This window comes from Miniopterus schreibersii (genome assembly GCF_964146895.1).
Source record: "Miniopterus schreibersii genome assembly, chromosome: 4".
Taxonomy (NCBI): domain Eukaryota; kingdom Metazoa; phylum Chordata; class Mammalia; order Chiroptera; family Miniopteridae; genus Miniopterus; species Miniopterus schreibersii.
In genome coordinates, this window is record NC_138105.1 from 45357006 (window position 1) to 45370388 (window position 13383).

The 13383-nt window shown below is 38.4% G+C and overlaps 1 protein-coding gene across 5 annotated transcripts in view; it reads right to left on the reverse strand.

Moving 5' to 3' along the window:
- SH3D19 (SH3 domain containing 19) overlaps nucleotides 1-13383 on the reverse strand; it is a 142592-nt gene that overhangs the window by 31419 nt on the left and 97790 nt on the right. For all 5 annotated transcript variants that reach the window (XM_081135601.1, XM_081135600.1, XM_081135602.1 and 2 more), the window contains 4 exons: nucleotides 11739-11781; nucleotides 9870-10008; nucleotides 9586-9739; nucleotides 7863-8864 (listed from right to left, as the gene is read on the reverse strand). In XM_081135601.1, the coding sequence (XP_080991727.1) occupies nucleotides 7863-8864; nucleotides 9586-9739; nucleotides 9870-10008; nucleotides 11739-11781 (1338 nt within the window). The remainder of the gene's footprint in view (nucleotides 1-7862; nucleotides 8865-9585; nucleotides 9740-9869; nucleotides 10009-11738; nucleotides 11782-13383) is intronic.

The window sequence follows — 13383 nt, forward strand, 5'->3', positions numbered from 1 at the left end:
AAGATGAGAAATCTAAAAATAAATAGATCAGCAAAAATAAAATGAAATGCTGTGTAAAGGATACCCTATACAGCACACAGGATCTCAGGAGGACACCTCTGCCTTCATTCAACAAGAGGCAGGATGAGTATACGCTGTAATTCTGCACCTGTTCTATGGATCCTGCCTCAGGAAGACACTCCCTGTCAAACAATGCACTCCGTAGCTCCTTCCTGCAATGAACAGCATTCATGTTCTGCCTGTTATGAGCTGCAGTTCAATAAACAGCTTTTGCTGACCAGCTCTGTGCAGGATACGTGAAGAGCAGAGTTAAGGGTAAGAAGGCCTTTCCGCTCCCTAATGCTTCTCCTTCTCTGCCACCCACTTGTCAGGCAACCCTACCATCCTATACCCACCAAAGGTATCACTCACTTGCCACTTGCTCAACTACATATGTCTACCATGTGCCAGTGCTGGGTGGGGAGATATAAGAATAAAGTACAATCCTATTTCAAATTTATTATCTACCATCTAAGAAGGGCCCCCAGATGGCATGCTAGGTAAAATTATTACTGAAGAAAAAAAATTAGATGGTCCCTCAGTGGAACCCTATCAGTTCACAAATGAGGTGAGTCTTGTCTCAGTTCAAAAAACCAACTCAAGATTATCAAAACAACATCAAACTTTTTATAAAGGCTCTTGTAACAGTATAACTTTCTTTCACTGTAATGTATGTTCCTGCAAAACAAACAAAGCTCCTTTTAGGTCTAACCAACTTCTTTAATCTTTATTTTGTTATAGCATTATTTTTTACTTCAAAAGTAGTACTGTAAAAATGGGAGACATTAAGAAACATATGACAGAAAATCTCCTGTAATCCTATCCCTCTGGTAGTAATTATTATCTAAAATGTGGTTTATCTGCCTACAATTTTTTTCCTATAGTACATGTATTATTATGTAGGTATTTTACAAAACAAAAACAGGATCATTTTATATCCATTTCTTTGTAATTTGCTTTTCCACTTCTGTTATTCAATATTGGTTGGGTGCCCGCTACACATCAAACACTGTTCTAGGTGCTGGGAATACTTCAGTGAACAAAGCAAAAACTCTGCCCTCATGGTACTTACACTGCAGCAAGGAGATGGAGGCAATACACAATAAATATAATAGATAAGTAGTTTATGTGGTGTATTAGAAGGTGAGAGGTATGACTGAAAAAGGAAAAAGTAGAGCAAGTGAGGCACTTCGGGTGTGGGCAGAAGGGAAGCAGGTTGCAGCATGAAACAGGAGGGTAAGCTTGGGGAGGGTGCCATATCCGTCTTTCCAAAAACTGGATTTTACATATTCTAATAATTCTTCCAACTTGAATAATATACATCCAGTCTTTAGCAAACAGCAGTACCAATGGATAGAAAGGGGTAGGTACTCTTGTGTTATTGCCCATCATTGCAAGCATTACCCAAATCTGAACTCCCTGAATGGTTCATCTATTCTGAGTAAACTTAGCTAAAACAAAAGAATCTGAAGACCTATAAACATTTATTCAAATACAGAAACATAGTATCTTTCCTCTGCGTGTATCTTTCCCTTCTGTTCTCTCTCCTGTCATTGCCTCTGCTCTGCCAGTGTGGCCCCTGCTGGCACCCAGTGAACTCCACGGAGCCACCCTCTCCCCCGGCTGCTGCAGAGACCTGGCTGCCCAGGAACCTGTCCAAGTTTCCTCTCCCCACCGTGGCTGTAACATCTCATTCTCTCAGGGCTCTGTTTTCTGCTGGGAAAAGGACCAAAAATTCTAGAAAAGGATAAAGGCTGATAACTGTTCAATGTGTTCTATCTTTCAAGTGGCATTTCTGCTTTAAAGGCTACTTTTGGGACCTGTAATCTGCTGGTTATTAACACAGTGGAATCTTGGTTCTCGAACTTAATTTGTTCTGGAAGGCTCTTCGAGAAGTGATTTGTTTGAAAATCAAATCATTTTTCCCATTAGAAATAATGTAAATTGAATTAATCTGTTCCAGGCCCCCAAATGATACTGTTTTAACCTTTCTCAGTTGCCTGTGATCACTGTTAGCTGAGCACTTTCACACCCTTAGCAACATCAGCATTCGTGATGGTCCCCCTTTGTGTTTTATAACTGTGCTATTCATTGATTTTGCCAGGCGATACTTGGTAGCCAGATCAGACACACAAACACCTCTATCATACTTTGCAATTATTTCTTTTTTAAGCTCCGTTCTTACAACTTTCCTTTTCACTTTGCTTCTATCATTAATCTTCTTGGGACCCATGGTGACTTCCTGTATGTATTTAATAATAAACAGCAACAAAAGCAAAAAAAACCACACAAAAATATTCACAGCACAATTTCCTGATATGTTAACAATGTGAGGTAAACTGATTCTTACTCGTGCATCATCTCCTTTGTTGCCTGAGAAATACGTGACTGATCACACAGGTATTGGCATGAAAGGGCTGTTGGGTTGAGAACCAAAGTTTTGTTCCACAACCGAGACATTTTTCTGTGAACAACTTGGTCGAGAACCAAATTGTTCAAGATAGGGGATGTTTGAGAATTGAGGTTTGACTATAGGTTTTAGTTGATGATTTTTTGGGGGGTGGGTGTGGAGGTAAAAAAAAATCTTGAGCATGAAATGACTGCAGTTGTTTCCCAACTCATACTAAATTCTGGGTCAGTATATTACCTACGCTCTTCTCTCAAATTCCAGGAGTGAGGGCATTGAACAAAGGGGACAGGGAACTGAGAAAAGAGGCCAATCAGTGCCCTTAAAGGGCTGGACACGGCGGGGGGGGGGGGCATCCAAATGTGCTTGCTTTTGGGGAACTGGCCTCAGGGAGCCCAGCCCCAAATTCTGCACACTATGCATTAAAGGCTCCAGGCATTTTATTTAAACCTAAAGGATTTAAATTAAAGTAGCATAGATAAACTTCAATACAAAGTATTCAAAGTCTCCTAGCCACCCACTCTTTTTGGATCTTTATTTTTAATGTCATTAGCTGCTCTTTAATAATTAGCACTCAGATGATTGGTAATTATTCCTCGGGTGAGGATTAACAACAACAAAATTGTAATAACTATGTATGGTGTCAGGTGGGTACTAGACTTATTGGGGATAGCTTCATAAGCTATGCAAATGTCTAACCACTATGCTGTGCACATGAAACTAACATAACATTGAATGTCAACTGTGATTGAAAAATAATAAAAAAAAATTTATGTTTAAAGGTCATAACCTTTGACCTAGTAGCTTCACTTTTGGAAATTTATTCTTCAGAAAAAAAAGCACTAGTAGAAGTGAAAATGTTTTTTAAGAGAGAAACTGCAGCGTTTTTTGTTGTAGCAAAAAAAAAAAAAAAATCCAAAAATTTGAAAACAAACAAAACAACCTGCATGTCCATCAACAGGGGAAAAGTTAATCAACTGTGATGCATGCACTCAGACTGGTTTAAGACTTGCATCTACTGGTCTGAAGAGAAGTCCAAGAATCTCATTGTTAAATAAAAAAAGCAAGCTGCGAAGTAATGGGTATAGCATGTTAATTTTGTAAAAATCAGGAAAAAGTATATGTATGTATATCTGTTTATAAGTTTTGGTTTGGAATGTTTAAAGGCACAGAAGGCTACATACAACAGTGTTCCCACTGGTTACTCTGGGGATTTGGATGGACTGGAGATTAATTTATTTCACTAAATGTTTATACTGGTTTAGTTGTTACAGCAAATATATGTTACTTTGTAACTAAAAAAATCCAATGAAATATATTCGATATCAAGAAAAAAGTTGTAAGATGAACACCCCTGTCAAACAAACCAAAATAAAAACCATTTAAAAATAAGGGGAAAAAAGTGAAAATTCTTGTCCCTTCTGTTGCTTTATCAAGGCAATAATGGCCATAAAATTTTCCACAAAGTAACTAAAAAAATAAAAGCTCTCTTTTTGAGACTATTCCTCAGCGATTCTATTTAATAGGAAATAATGCAGATATGTATTTTTGAATTTGTCTAATTTAGAGAGGTTTAGTTCATAATAATTAGCTCTTATTTGTAACCTTGAAAAATATAACTACCTTTTCAAAAGAGGGAGAAGATTCACAAGCTAATCAGATTCTCAGAGTTCTGTGGTCCGGAAAGGGGTAAGAACCGCAGTGCAACAAGTCTCTCCATTACTGACTGTTTGCTCTGGCTTCTACAGAAAAAACACAAAGTTTCTCCAAAAGAATCTCTTGTCTAGATCTCAGGAAGGTCAATGGCATTTTTCTCTACTTTGATTTTTAGTGTTTATTTTGCCCTCTTTCTAGCCCCTCATACACATAACCAATTGTTCTCCACCTGCTGCCAAACTCACAGGCCCCTTTACACAGATATCCGCACACTCTTCATTACTGGGTTGAGAAAAACACTGATGATAATGTAGTTTTCTGCCCATTACCTGTCTCTAATAATATGCTTGTCATCATAATTAGTTTCACCATTCTTGGCTTGCTTTTCTGTCATTTCTTTCCCTTGAGTTCTGTTAATAGCAGAAATTGATTGCTAAACTATTATTCTGGTCTGTGTAATGGGGCTGACAGCAGAAGTATTCTGCTTTTTTTTGACAACTGGATATGATTTGTAAAGGTGTGAAGAGGAATTGCTAACACTTCTCAGCTCCATTACATTAACCTGGAAGGCATTCTACCCATGAAATGAATCTAATATTAAATTGCTGGCTTTATGAGTTTTTCTTTAATAAATTTTCTAATCTTTACAATGTTTTCATAGCTACAGTATTTTCTGATCTCTATTTCCTGAGATTAATATGGCAACTTCATTTTATGAAAACTATTTTATTAGATTTTCTTTATTTTTCAGAAAAGAGAGAGAAGGAAAGACGTATTTGTGAGTTGCTCTCCTTTGTCCTGTGTTCCTCTCCCAGTTTCTGGCTCATGCCAGGATGCTTACGCAAGGTTTCACAAAGAGACCATAATCCTTTATTTACAAAGACAGTGCTATTGATATACCATCAAAAAGTCACAAAGCCCAAATCAAAAAAGAAACAAAAAGCCCTCTATATGTTGAGGAATTCAGAGATGATCCTGAAGGCCTCTGGATGGCAATAAGCAAAGAAGCAACAAGGTCCAATGTACACTCTAGAAGAATCGCATGGGTAGCCATAACATGGTCGATGCTGCGTTTGAGGAAGAAAGAGGGATCAATTCAGGAGGCCACTGCAGTCACCTGGGCATAAAGGCCTAAAGTGGGGCAGTAGCAGGAGGGATGAAATTGAGATGAAGATTCAAGAATGATTCAGAAAGTAAAGCAGTAGATGTCGGTAACCAATTGGATGTGAAGGGCAAGAAGTAACAACAACTGCTACTTAATGAGCACTTAACACGTTTCAGACCATGAGATAGGGCTTTCCTTCATAATCACCATGTATCCCTGCAATATCTTGAGGAGTATTATTATCATGTTTTATAGATGAGGAAACCAAGGCATTGTGGGGTTAAGTAAATTGCCCAAGGTCATATACTAATTAAGTAGACCCAGGCCAGTCTGACTCCAAGTCCAAACAACTAGCCACTGTGCGACAAGTAGGAAGACTCAAAGACAATCTCTAGGATTCTCTAGGGGAGGCTGGGAGTCTGACAGTATCACCAAGAGAGAAGCAGAACATAGAAGAGGAGCAGGTTAGAAAGAACATAAGGTATTCAGTTCAGTGTAACTCCACAGTCAAGAAAATGGTTAGCCCGGCCAGCATGGCTCAGCGGCTGAGCATCAACCTAGGATCCACGAGATCATGGTTCGATTCCCAGTCAGGGCACATGCCTGGGTTGCGGGCTCGATCCCCAGTCGGGGGCGTGCAGGAGGCAGCGAATCAATGACTCTCTCATCATTGATGTTTCTCTCTCTCTCTCTCCCTCTCCCTTCCTCTCTCTGAAATCAATAAAGATATATTTAAAAAAAGAAAAAAAGAGCAATGGTTAAAGTTAGGTAGGGCAAGCAAGTTACACATTTTGCTAAAAGACTGACTCAATAATTAAACATTGTGCAATGAAGTGTAGAAATCAAGACACAAAAGGTTGAGGATGAAGCATGAGACTGCATTCATGTTGAAGGTATATTGTTGACCTTTCTTTTTTGAAGATGACTGTAATTATCTGCTTAATGACACAGAATATAGTCTCAGCAATTACTAACTAAGTGCCATTCCCACAGCATCTGGGAAGTTCTACAAAAGAAGATCTTTCTTGGCCTATACAGTTTCCAGCCCTTAAACAGCTTGCTGCTGTTGGATTTACCCATCCCTGTCCTAACCCTGAACCTTGTAACATCAAAAAGGTTTAAGTAAGAAAATGATATAACCAAGACTTGAAAAGTTTTTAATGTGTTGCCTGGTTTAAGGCTTCATGAAAATGTTGGGTAGCAACATGATATAGTGAAAAAAACTACTGCACTTAGAATAAAAAGATTGAGTGCCCTGGCTGGGGAACTCAGTTGATTAGAGTGCTGGCCCGATGTGCCAAGGTTGTGGGTTAGATCCCCAGTTAGAGCACATACAAGACTCAACCAATAAATGCATAAGTAAGTGGAACAACAAATCAATGTTTCTGTGTGCGCTCTCTCTCTCTCCCCCCGCTTCCTCTCGCTAAAATCAATAAATTAAAAAAATTTTTTTTTTTAAATAAAAAGACTGAGTTTGAATTCTGCTTTGGAAAATTATAGTTTTATGACATTGGGCAAGTTACCCATTGATCTCTCTCTGCCTCATTTTCTTCATCTGAAAATTGAGGCTAATGATAGCTTGCAGAGGGTTACTGTTAGTATTCAATTAAATAATGGATGTCAGGGTATCTAGCAGAGGGTTTGGAACACTGTGGAAACTCAATATATTCTAACATTTTTCCTTCTACTCCTTATGAAAAAAGCATGGTACAGTCAGCTACCATGTTGTGTGCATGATAAACATTTAATAAATATGTATTTGTTATCATTGAAATACACCTATGCTGTGCAGAATCTAGTTTTGAATCACAGAGCTTATATACCATTGATTCATGATAAACATTTTTAAAGCTGACAGCTAACCTTTTGAAAATACCATTAAGCTTATACGATAAAAATTCTACCCAAATAAGTAAAAAGCAGTAGAAGAAATCTTATTAATGACAAGCAGAGCAGCTTAGTTTGACAAATCAAAGATAAGCTTCGCCATCACACCCTCCAGCTGAAGAATGTGAGAGAGAAAAAATACTCTCTGCCTCTTGGGAAATTTAATTGTCCTGATCTTGGCAGGAAACTTACAACTGTTTCATTTATTTACAAAACTTTGCATTCTCAAGGGAAGAGGTTATAAAAAGATTATGGGAGGAAAAAATTGCAACATATGGCTGGGTCCCTACTCCTTGCTTTGCTCTTGCCAGAGTCCTCCCCAGGGCTAGCCCCTTTTCAGGGACTCCCAGCAGGGCTAGTTCAATCTCAGGAGCCCTTCTGGGACCATTGCATGACTTCCCATCCATGAGAAGTTTCCCCTCCTTCCTTCTAATGCTTGAATCTCCACCTGCCAGAGTAAGGGAGCCAGCCTCACACCTAGTTTAGTCCCTAGTCCCAGGCTGCTCATTCTTGGCTTGTATAATAGTAATCAATGTATGTCTCCCTCCTTCTCTGTCTCCATCTCCTCATCCCATACTTTCCCTTCCCTCTCGATTTCCATCTCCTACCCAGTTCCATGTTTCTTAATCTCTCTGTTTCACCCTGTCTACACATACACATGCACAGACATACTTCAATAACGTATGTACTAGAAACTAAAACAGCAAATGCCGTTCGAGGGACCCTATGATGAGTTTAGATTCCCCTCCACGTCTGACTTTTACTCACCCAGAACCATCTCCGAACCAACAGAGTCTTCAACCATGTTCCCAGGTGGGGTGGGTAAGACATCATCATCAAAGCTGATGAGGTCGATGTCCCCTGGAGGCTTGCTTGGCAGACTTGGGACTGGGTGGTTGGCTGAGGATCCTTCACCCAGTGACCTGAATGCTTTGGCTTGTGGAGCCACTGAGGGCCTGGGAGGAACAGTGGCTGGTTTCAGCAAAGCTGCAGGGCAGGTGGGGTTTTCTGAGGAAACTGATTTCTTCAGCAGCAAAGGCCGAGGAGCAGGAGTTGGGACTCTCTTCCTGCTATCAGGGCTCTCAGCCACCAGCCCTCCTCCCAGAAGCTCATGATTAACACTTCGTGTAAGGCCAGGATTTGGTTTCTTTGGCAATTCAGGTTTGGTTACTGGGATGCTCCCTACTTCTTGCGGTGGAGAGTGTGAGGTGAGCCCTTCCCTAGCGGCCACCATGTGTCTGTTTTCATTCCAGGAGTCCAATTCTCCAGAAGTTCTGTTAGCAGCTGGTTTGGGAGCTATGGAGGGTTTTCCTGAGGGAAGAGCAGGCTTTGGGGGGAGTACACGGGGAGCAATTTCTGGTTTCTTGGGCAGTCCAGAGGTTTCTGTATTTGTCTGACCATCATATGCTTTAATCCTTGAAACAATGCTATTTTGGCTTTGTTCTGTGTTCATAATGTTCATCGCTGCCTGACTATCCAAGTCACTGGTATAGTCCAGCAGAGACTGGGGTTGGCTGGGAGACGACTCCTCTTCTGTGGTCTCTGGGCTGATCTGGAGATTCTGTTTTTTAATGTGAGTTTCTCTGGCTACTGGTCTGAGGTTGCTTTTTGATCTTGGTCTTGGCACTGGACATCTTATAGCACTGGAGTTTTCTGGACAATTCTGTTCTTCAGAATTGTCAAAGACTATTAAAGGCGCCACATTTGTGGGAAGATCACTGGCTGAGACCCCTAGGGGAGGCTGAAGAGGTTTGAGAGGTGCCTGTAGTGCTGATAAGACCAAAATGAACAAAAAGAAATTGCAACATTATAACTTAAAAACATAACAGAAGACACACAGATTTTTTAAAGATATACATGTAGAGTATCAAGAGAATTTGGTTTCCTTAGTTAGTAAAATGTAATTCCAAAATCAATGGGAAAATGTTTATACTCAGCTTCCTGCACGAGTGTTCAAGTTATATTTACTCATATAAGAAATACTCATTTTGTAATATTTTAAAACACCATTACATTTCGGATTCTCAGTAGACTTATCATACAAATCATTTCTCTCTTGCTATCAAAATTCCAACGGTTCTTGCTTTACTTTCCAAAGTAACTTACTTTCATCTGTTATCCTGATACAATGCTTTTAAAAAGCCTAACAGGACAACCACTGTTAACATCCTACCAAGTTTAAGTTGCTAAATATAACATCCTTCCCGATGGGAATAAAGAGCATCAGCAGTAATAACAACCATGAGTTAAAAGGATGATGTTTTGTGATATGAATTAAGGTGAGCCCAAGAGATTGGAGCTTCGGGTTCTGAGAATGAGCTATTATAATCACAGCAAACTCAAATAAAGAAAGCACACATGATCACACTGACTAGGAAGCAGAGCTCAATAAATTATGTATGAGTTGAAAATTATTTTAAAGGCTAGAGTCTACTGATTACTTTCCTAGAAAACTAGGTCAGAATTAGGGAAGATAAATTACTTGCATTACTTTGAGGCAGATGGTTGTCTATTTCTTCTGAAAAGTCAGTCTGAGTTGCAGAAGTAATAGTGTGCCTTGGAGAGGCAGCAGCATTATTATTATTTGTAGTATTAACTTGAACTTGGTTGATTTCTTTTATGACTTGTTCATAAGATGGTGGGAGCTGTAACATAAAGAATGAAGATTTTAGACATTTATGGGTGCCAGCCAACATGTTAATAATCTCACTGTTCTAATCTTTCAACTTCATTTTAAAAAATAAAATGCAAAGAGATAATGTGGTACTTATTCACCTCAGCAGGAACCAGCTCACTGGGCCTCCAAGGGCCTGCTGCAGAGGACGAGGGAAATCCCAATCCTGGGGGTGGGGCTCCTGGAAACCATGAGGCTGGCCTCAGCGGCTCAGCTGCCACAATGGTGATCTCCGGGCGCCTAGCAGACAGAAGCCTCAGTGAGATTTTGAAGGTTGGTAACAAGCTATGTTCAAAGATTCATGAAAACAACTACCACCCAAAAAAGTTAGACAGGAACTACCATAGTCACAGAAATGACCTGTCTGGCTTGGGCTGTCTCTAACAGAACACCCAAGCAGGCTTCAAGGGATCAAACGGCAGTCATCCTCTACGATTTTGGCCTCAAAAAGTTAGAGATATACCCTAACCACACTTAGCTCTGACTTGGTTGATAAGAATATGGACTAAATAAGGCCCATACAAGCTCTTCATTCCAGGGCTCTGCTATCTAGGTTATAGTACAAAGATAAATACACGATAAGGTAGAAAAGTATACTGCTCAAATAGAATTGTTTCATTTTCTGTTATTATAAAGTATAGACTTGAAAATGATACCATGTAAATAGAATACCCTTTTCCCCCTCACTCCATCTCTGTCCCAATTCAAAGTTATTGTTAAGTGTTTAGAGTTCACATGTTCATTTCTAGACCCTGGCGTGTGTGCCTGTGTTCCTCGTCAGTTTTACAGACGAATTTGATGACTAATCTTTAACACTGAGGAGCCATAGTGATTTAGGCATGGCTTCTTTCATCATTGTCTTAACCTGATTTCATAGTTTCATGTTTAAATCTAAACCTGACTTCCTAACAAATACCAACTGTATAACTGAGCCAATCAATCAATCTCTCTGGGCCTCAATTTTCTGTCCAAACAAATAGAGATGATGGTATCTGCTCTTCCTTTCTCTAGCACTCTGTGCAAAAAACAAAAAAACAAAAACAAAAAGCACTATGATTATCAAAACTGTGCACGGACACACTCTCATGCTAGCTTGTGAAATGGTGGAACCTGCTCATTGATTAAATTTGAATGGTATTACCTAAGAACCTCTGCTTATATCTTTTGTCTAACTAAATAAGTTACTAATTAACAAATATTAACCACTCTACGTGCATTAATCCATATGACAACCTTATATGGTTGTACCACCTTAATGATGGGGATATCGAAGTTAGGAAGGGTTAAGTAGCTTGCCCAAGGTCACGCTGTGAGAAAGTAAAGTTAGGATTTGACCTTGGGTAATGTCTCACTTTAAAGTACTTATTCTTCATTCCCCAATACTATACCATAAGAAATTTGAAAGCAGGGAGGATATCTTACAAAAACCCATCCATCCGCTTATCCACCCATTGACCTTTTCCATCCATTCAGCCCTCTATCTATCTGTCGTTCCTTTTATGTATCCAGTGACTCAGTCCTCCTGCCTCCCCTCCTTCCCTTTCTCCAGCCAGCCATCATCGATCCAGCCTGCCTGCCTGCCTCTTTTCCTTTCTTTATCTTCCATTCAATTTTCTATCCTGTCATCCATCCACTTATCTATGCAACATATACTGAGTAGCTATGAGGTACAAAGTACTTTTTAAAGCAGTTCCAATAATGGTTTATGCATAGTAGTTGCTTAATAAACATTTTCAAATTCATGTCAGTAAATAATTACTCTCAAAAGAACACTTTCAGGCTTGTATTGCTTCTTCTTTCAAGCAAAATCTCCATCACTCAAACTTATAGATTAATTCAGGAAATGTATTGATGAGGCAGAACGCTGTAATACACTGCTTATGAAAGGGAAATATTTAACTTGCTAACTGATAACACTTTCATTTCATTATTAGCAGAATATATACCTTCTATTATAAATATAACCATACCTCCTATCTCGATGAAGCTCACTCTGAATAGAAGTCCGAGCAGCTATAAAAGAAAGAATATATTGATGTCGTACAAAATTAGTATATTCAATAACTATTTAAATTTTTATAGGGTATATTATTGGAAAAAAATTAACTTATACTTGATGTCATATATATTAATTTTTTGAAGGATTTAAAATAACTTATTTATTTTTTGCAAAATAAATTATAGTTGTTAAAAATCAGTAGCTAATAAATGATATATTTCTACATACTGGACTATAGATATAGAGATACAGGATAGTGCCTTAAAGAGAATGTTTTGATAAGGATAGAAGAGAGAAAGAATATAAAGGCATTTTATACCTGAATTAGGTTAGAGGGAATAATATCTGAGAGGAACATGGAGGAAAAGCAGAATGTATGGATTTTAACATCTATAATAGAAAAGCAAGTAAAAATGATCTTTCATATGGTATAAAGTTAATTACAGTTATATGTTCGAATTCATAAGCAAGCATAGATTTAAAAAATTCTCCAAAGCAGATTTTACAGTTCTGAAAGTAAGTTAAAGAATGAATGAAGAGAGAGCGAGTGAGAGAGAGACAGTTATAAATAGAAACTGCATGATAAGAGCTTTATTATGATGAAATAACAATGGGCAGAAAATTTTGTTACATATTATTCCTACCCATGACTATACTTTTGTAATGTTTGTTTATAACTCTATTGTAAAGCGAGTGAGGGTGGTCAAATTTTCATCTATTTTCTAACTTTTCTGGAGTTTTACCATCTTTAAGCTGTTTTAGTACTTAAATTAATAGATAATAAATGCAAAAATGTTCAAATCACTTTTATAAACACATTTATAGCATATATTATATATGCAGCACTGATTTTTCTCTCAAGCCTCAATCTCAAAAAGCTGGATCATTTAAATTTTTCCAAACTGTATTTAAAAATTAAATTATATCTTATCAGATTATCTGGACACTATGTCACATATAGGGTCACATAGTACACATATATGCAATAGAGAATTATACCCCTATTTTCAAGGAGTACATTCTAAAGATATCTTTTTAAAAAATCTTCATACACTATACAGAAAAGATCAGGAATTTGTTTCAGATATTAACTATTTCTACCAGTTACCTTCATATCCCTCCAATACTCTAATTTTTCAATTCTTCTGATTTATAAAGGTTGAAGGTATGAATCTTCTCTTTCTTCCTCCTATTAACTCCTGATTCTCTCTGAACAAGGAGGTTGACAAAACTAGGGAGGCAGGGGTAGAGGGGGGAGGTGAGAATGAACTTTATGCTGGGGTTGGAGCTATGACAGCTGAATTGATTCTGGGTTGGCAAAGCAAACCCAATATTTGAAACCAAAACCTTTGGATCTCAAGTTGGAGGATGTCCTGTATTCATATCATCAACTAGTGTGACTTACATTTTTATCAAGAGTTAAACCAAGCTGAGGTGTATCGGTCTATTTAGGACAGAGAGGCTAAAGCTTAGAGTGGTGTGTCTGATTTGTAAGAATGGTTTCATTAAGTCAGAGGCTCATTGAGTATTACAATCACATCCCCATCACCACTAAAGCCAGGATCAGCAGACACAGCACTTGCACAAGACATCACGTTATTTATTGTCACAAACAT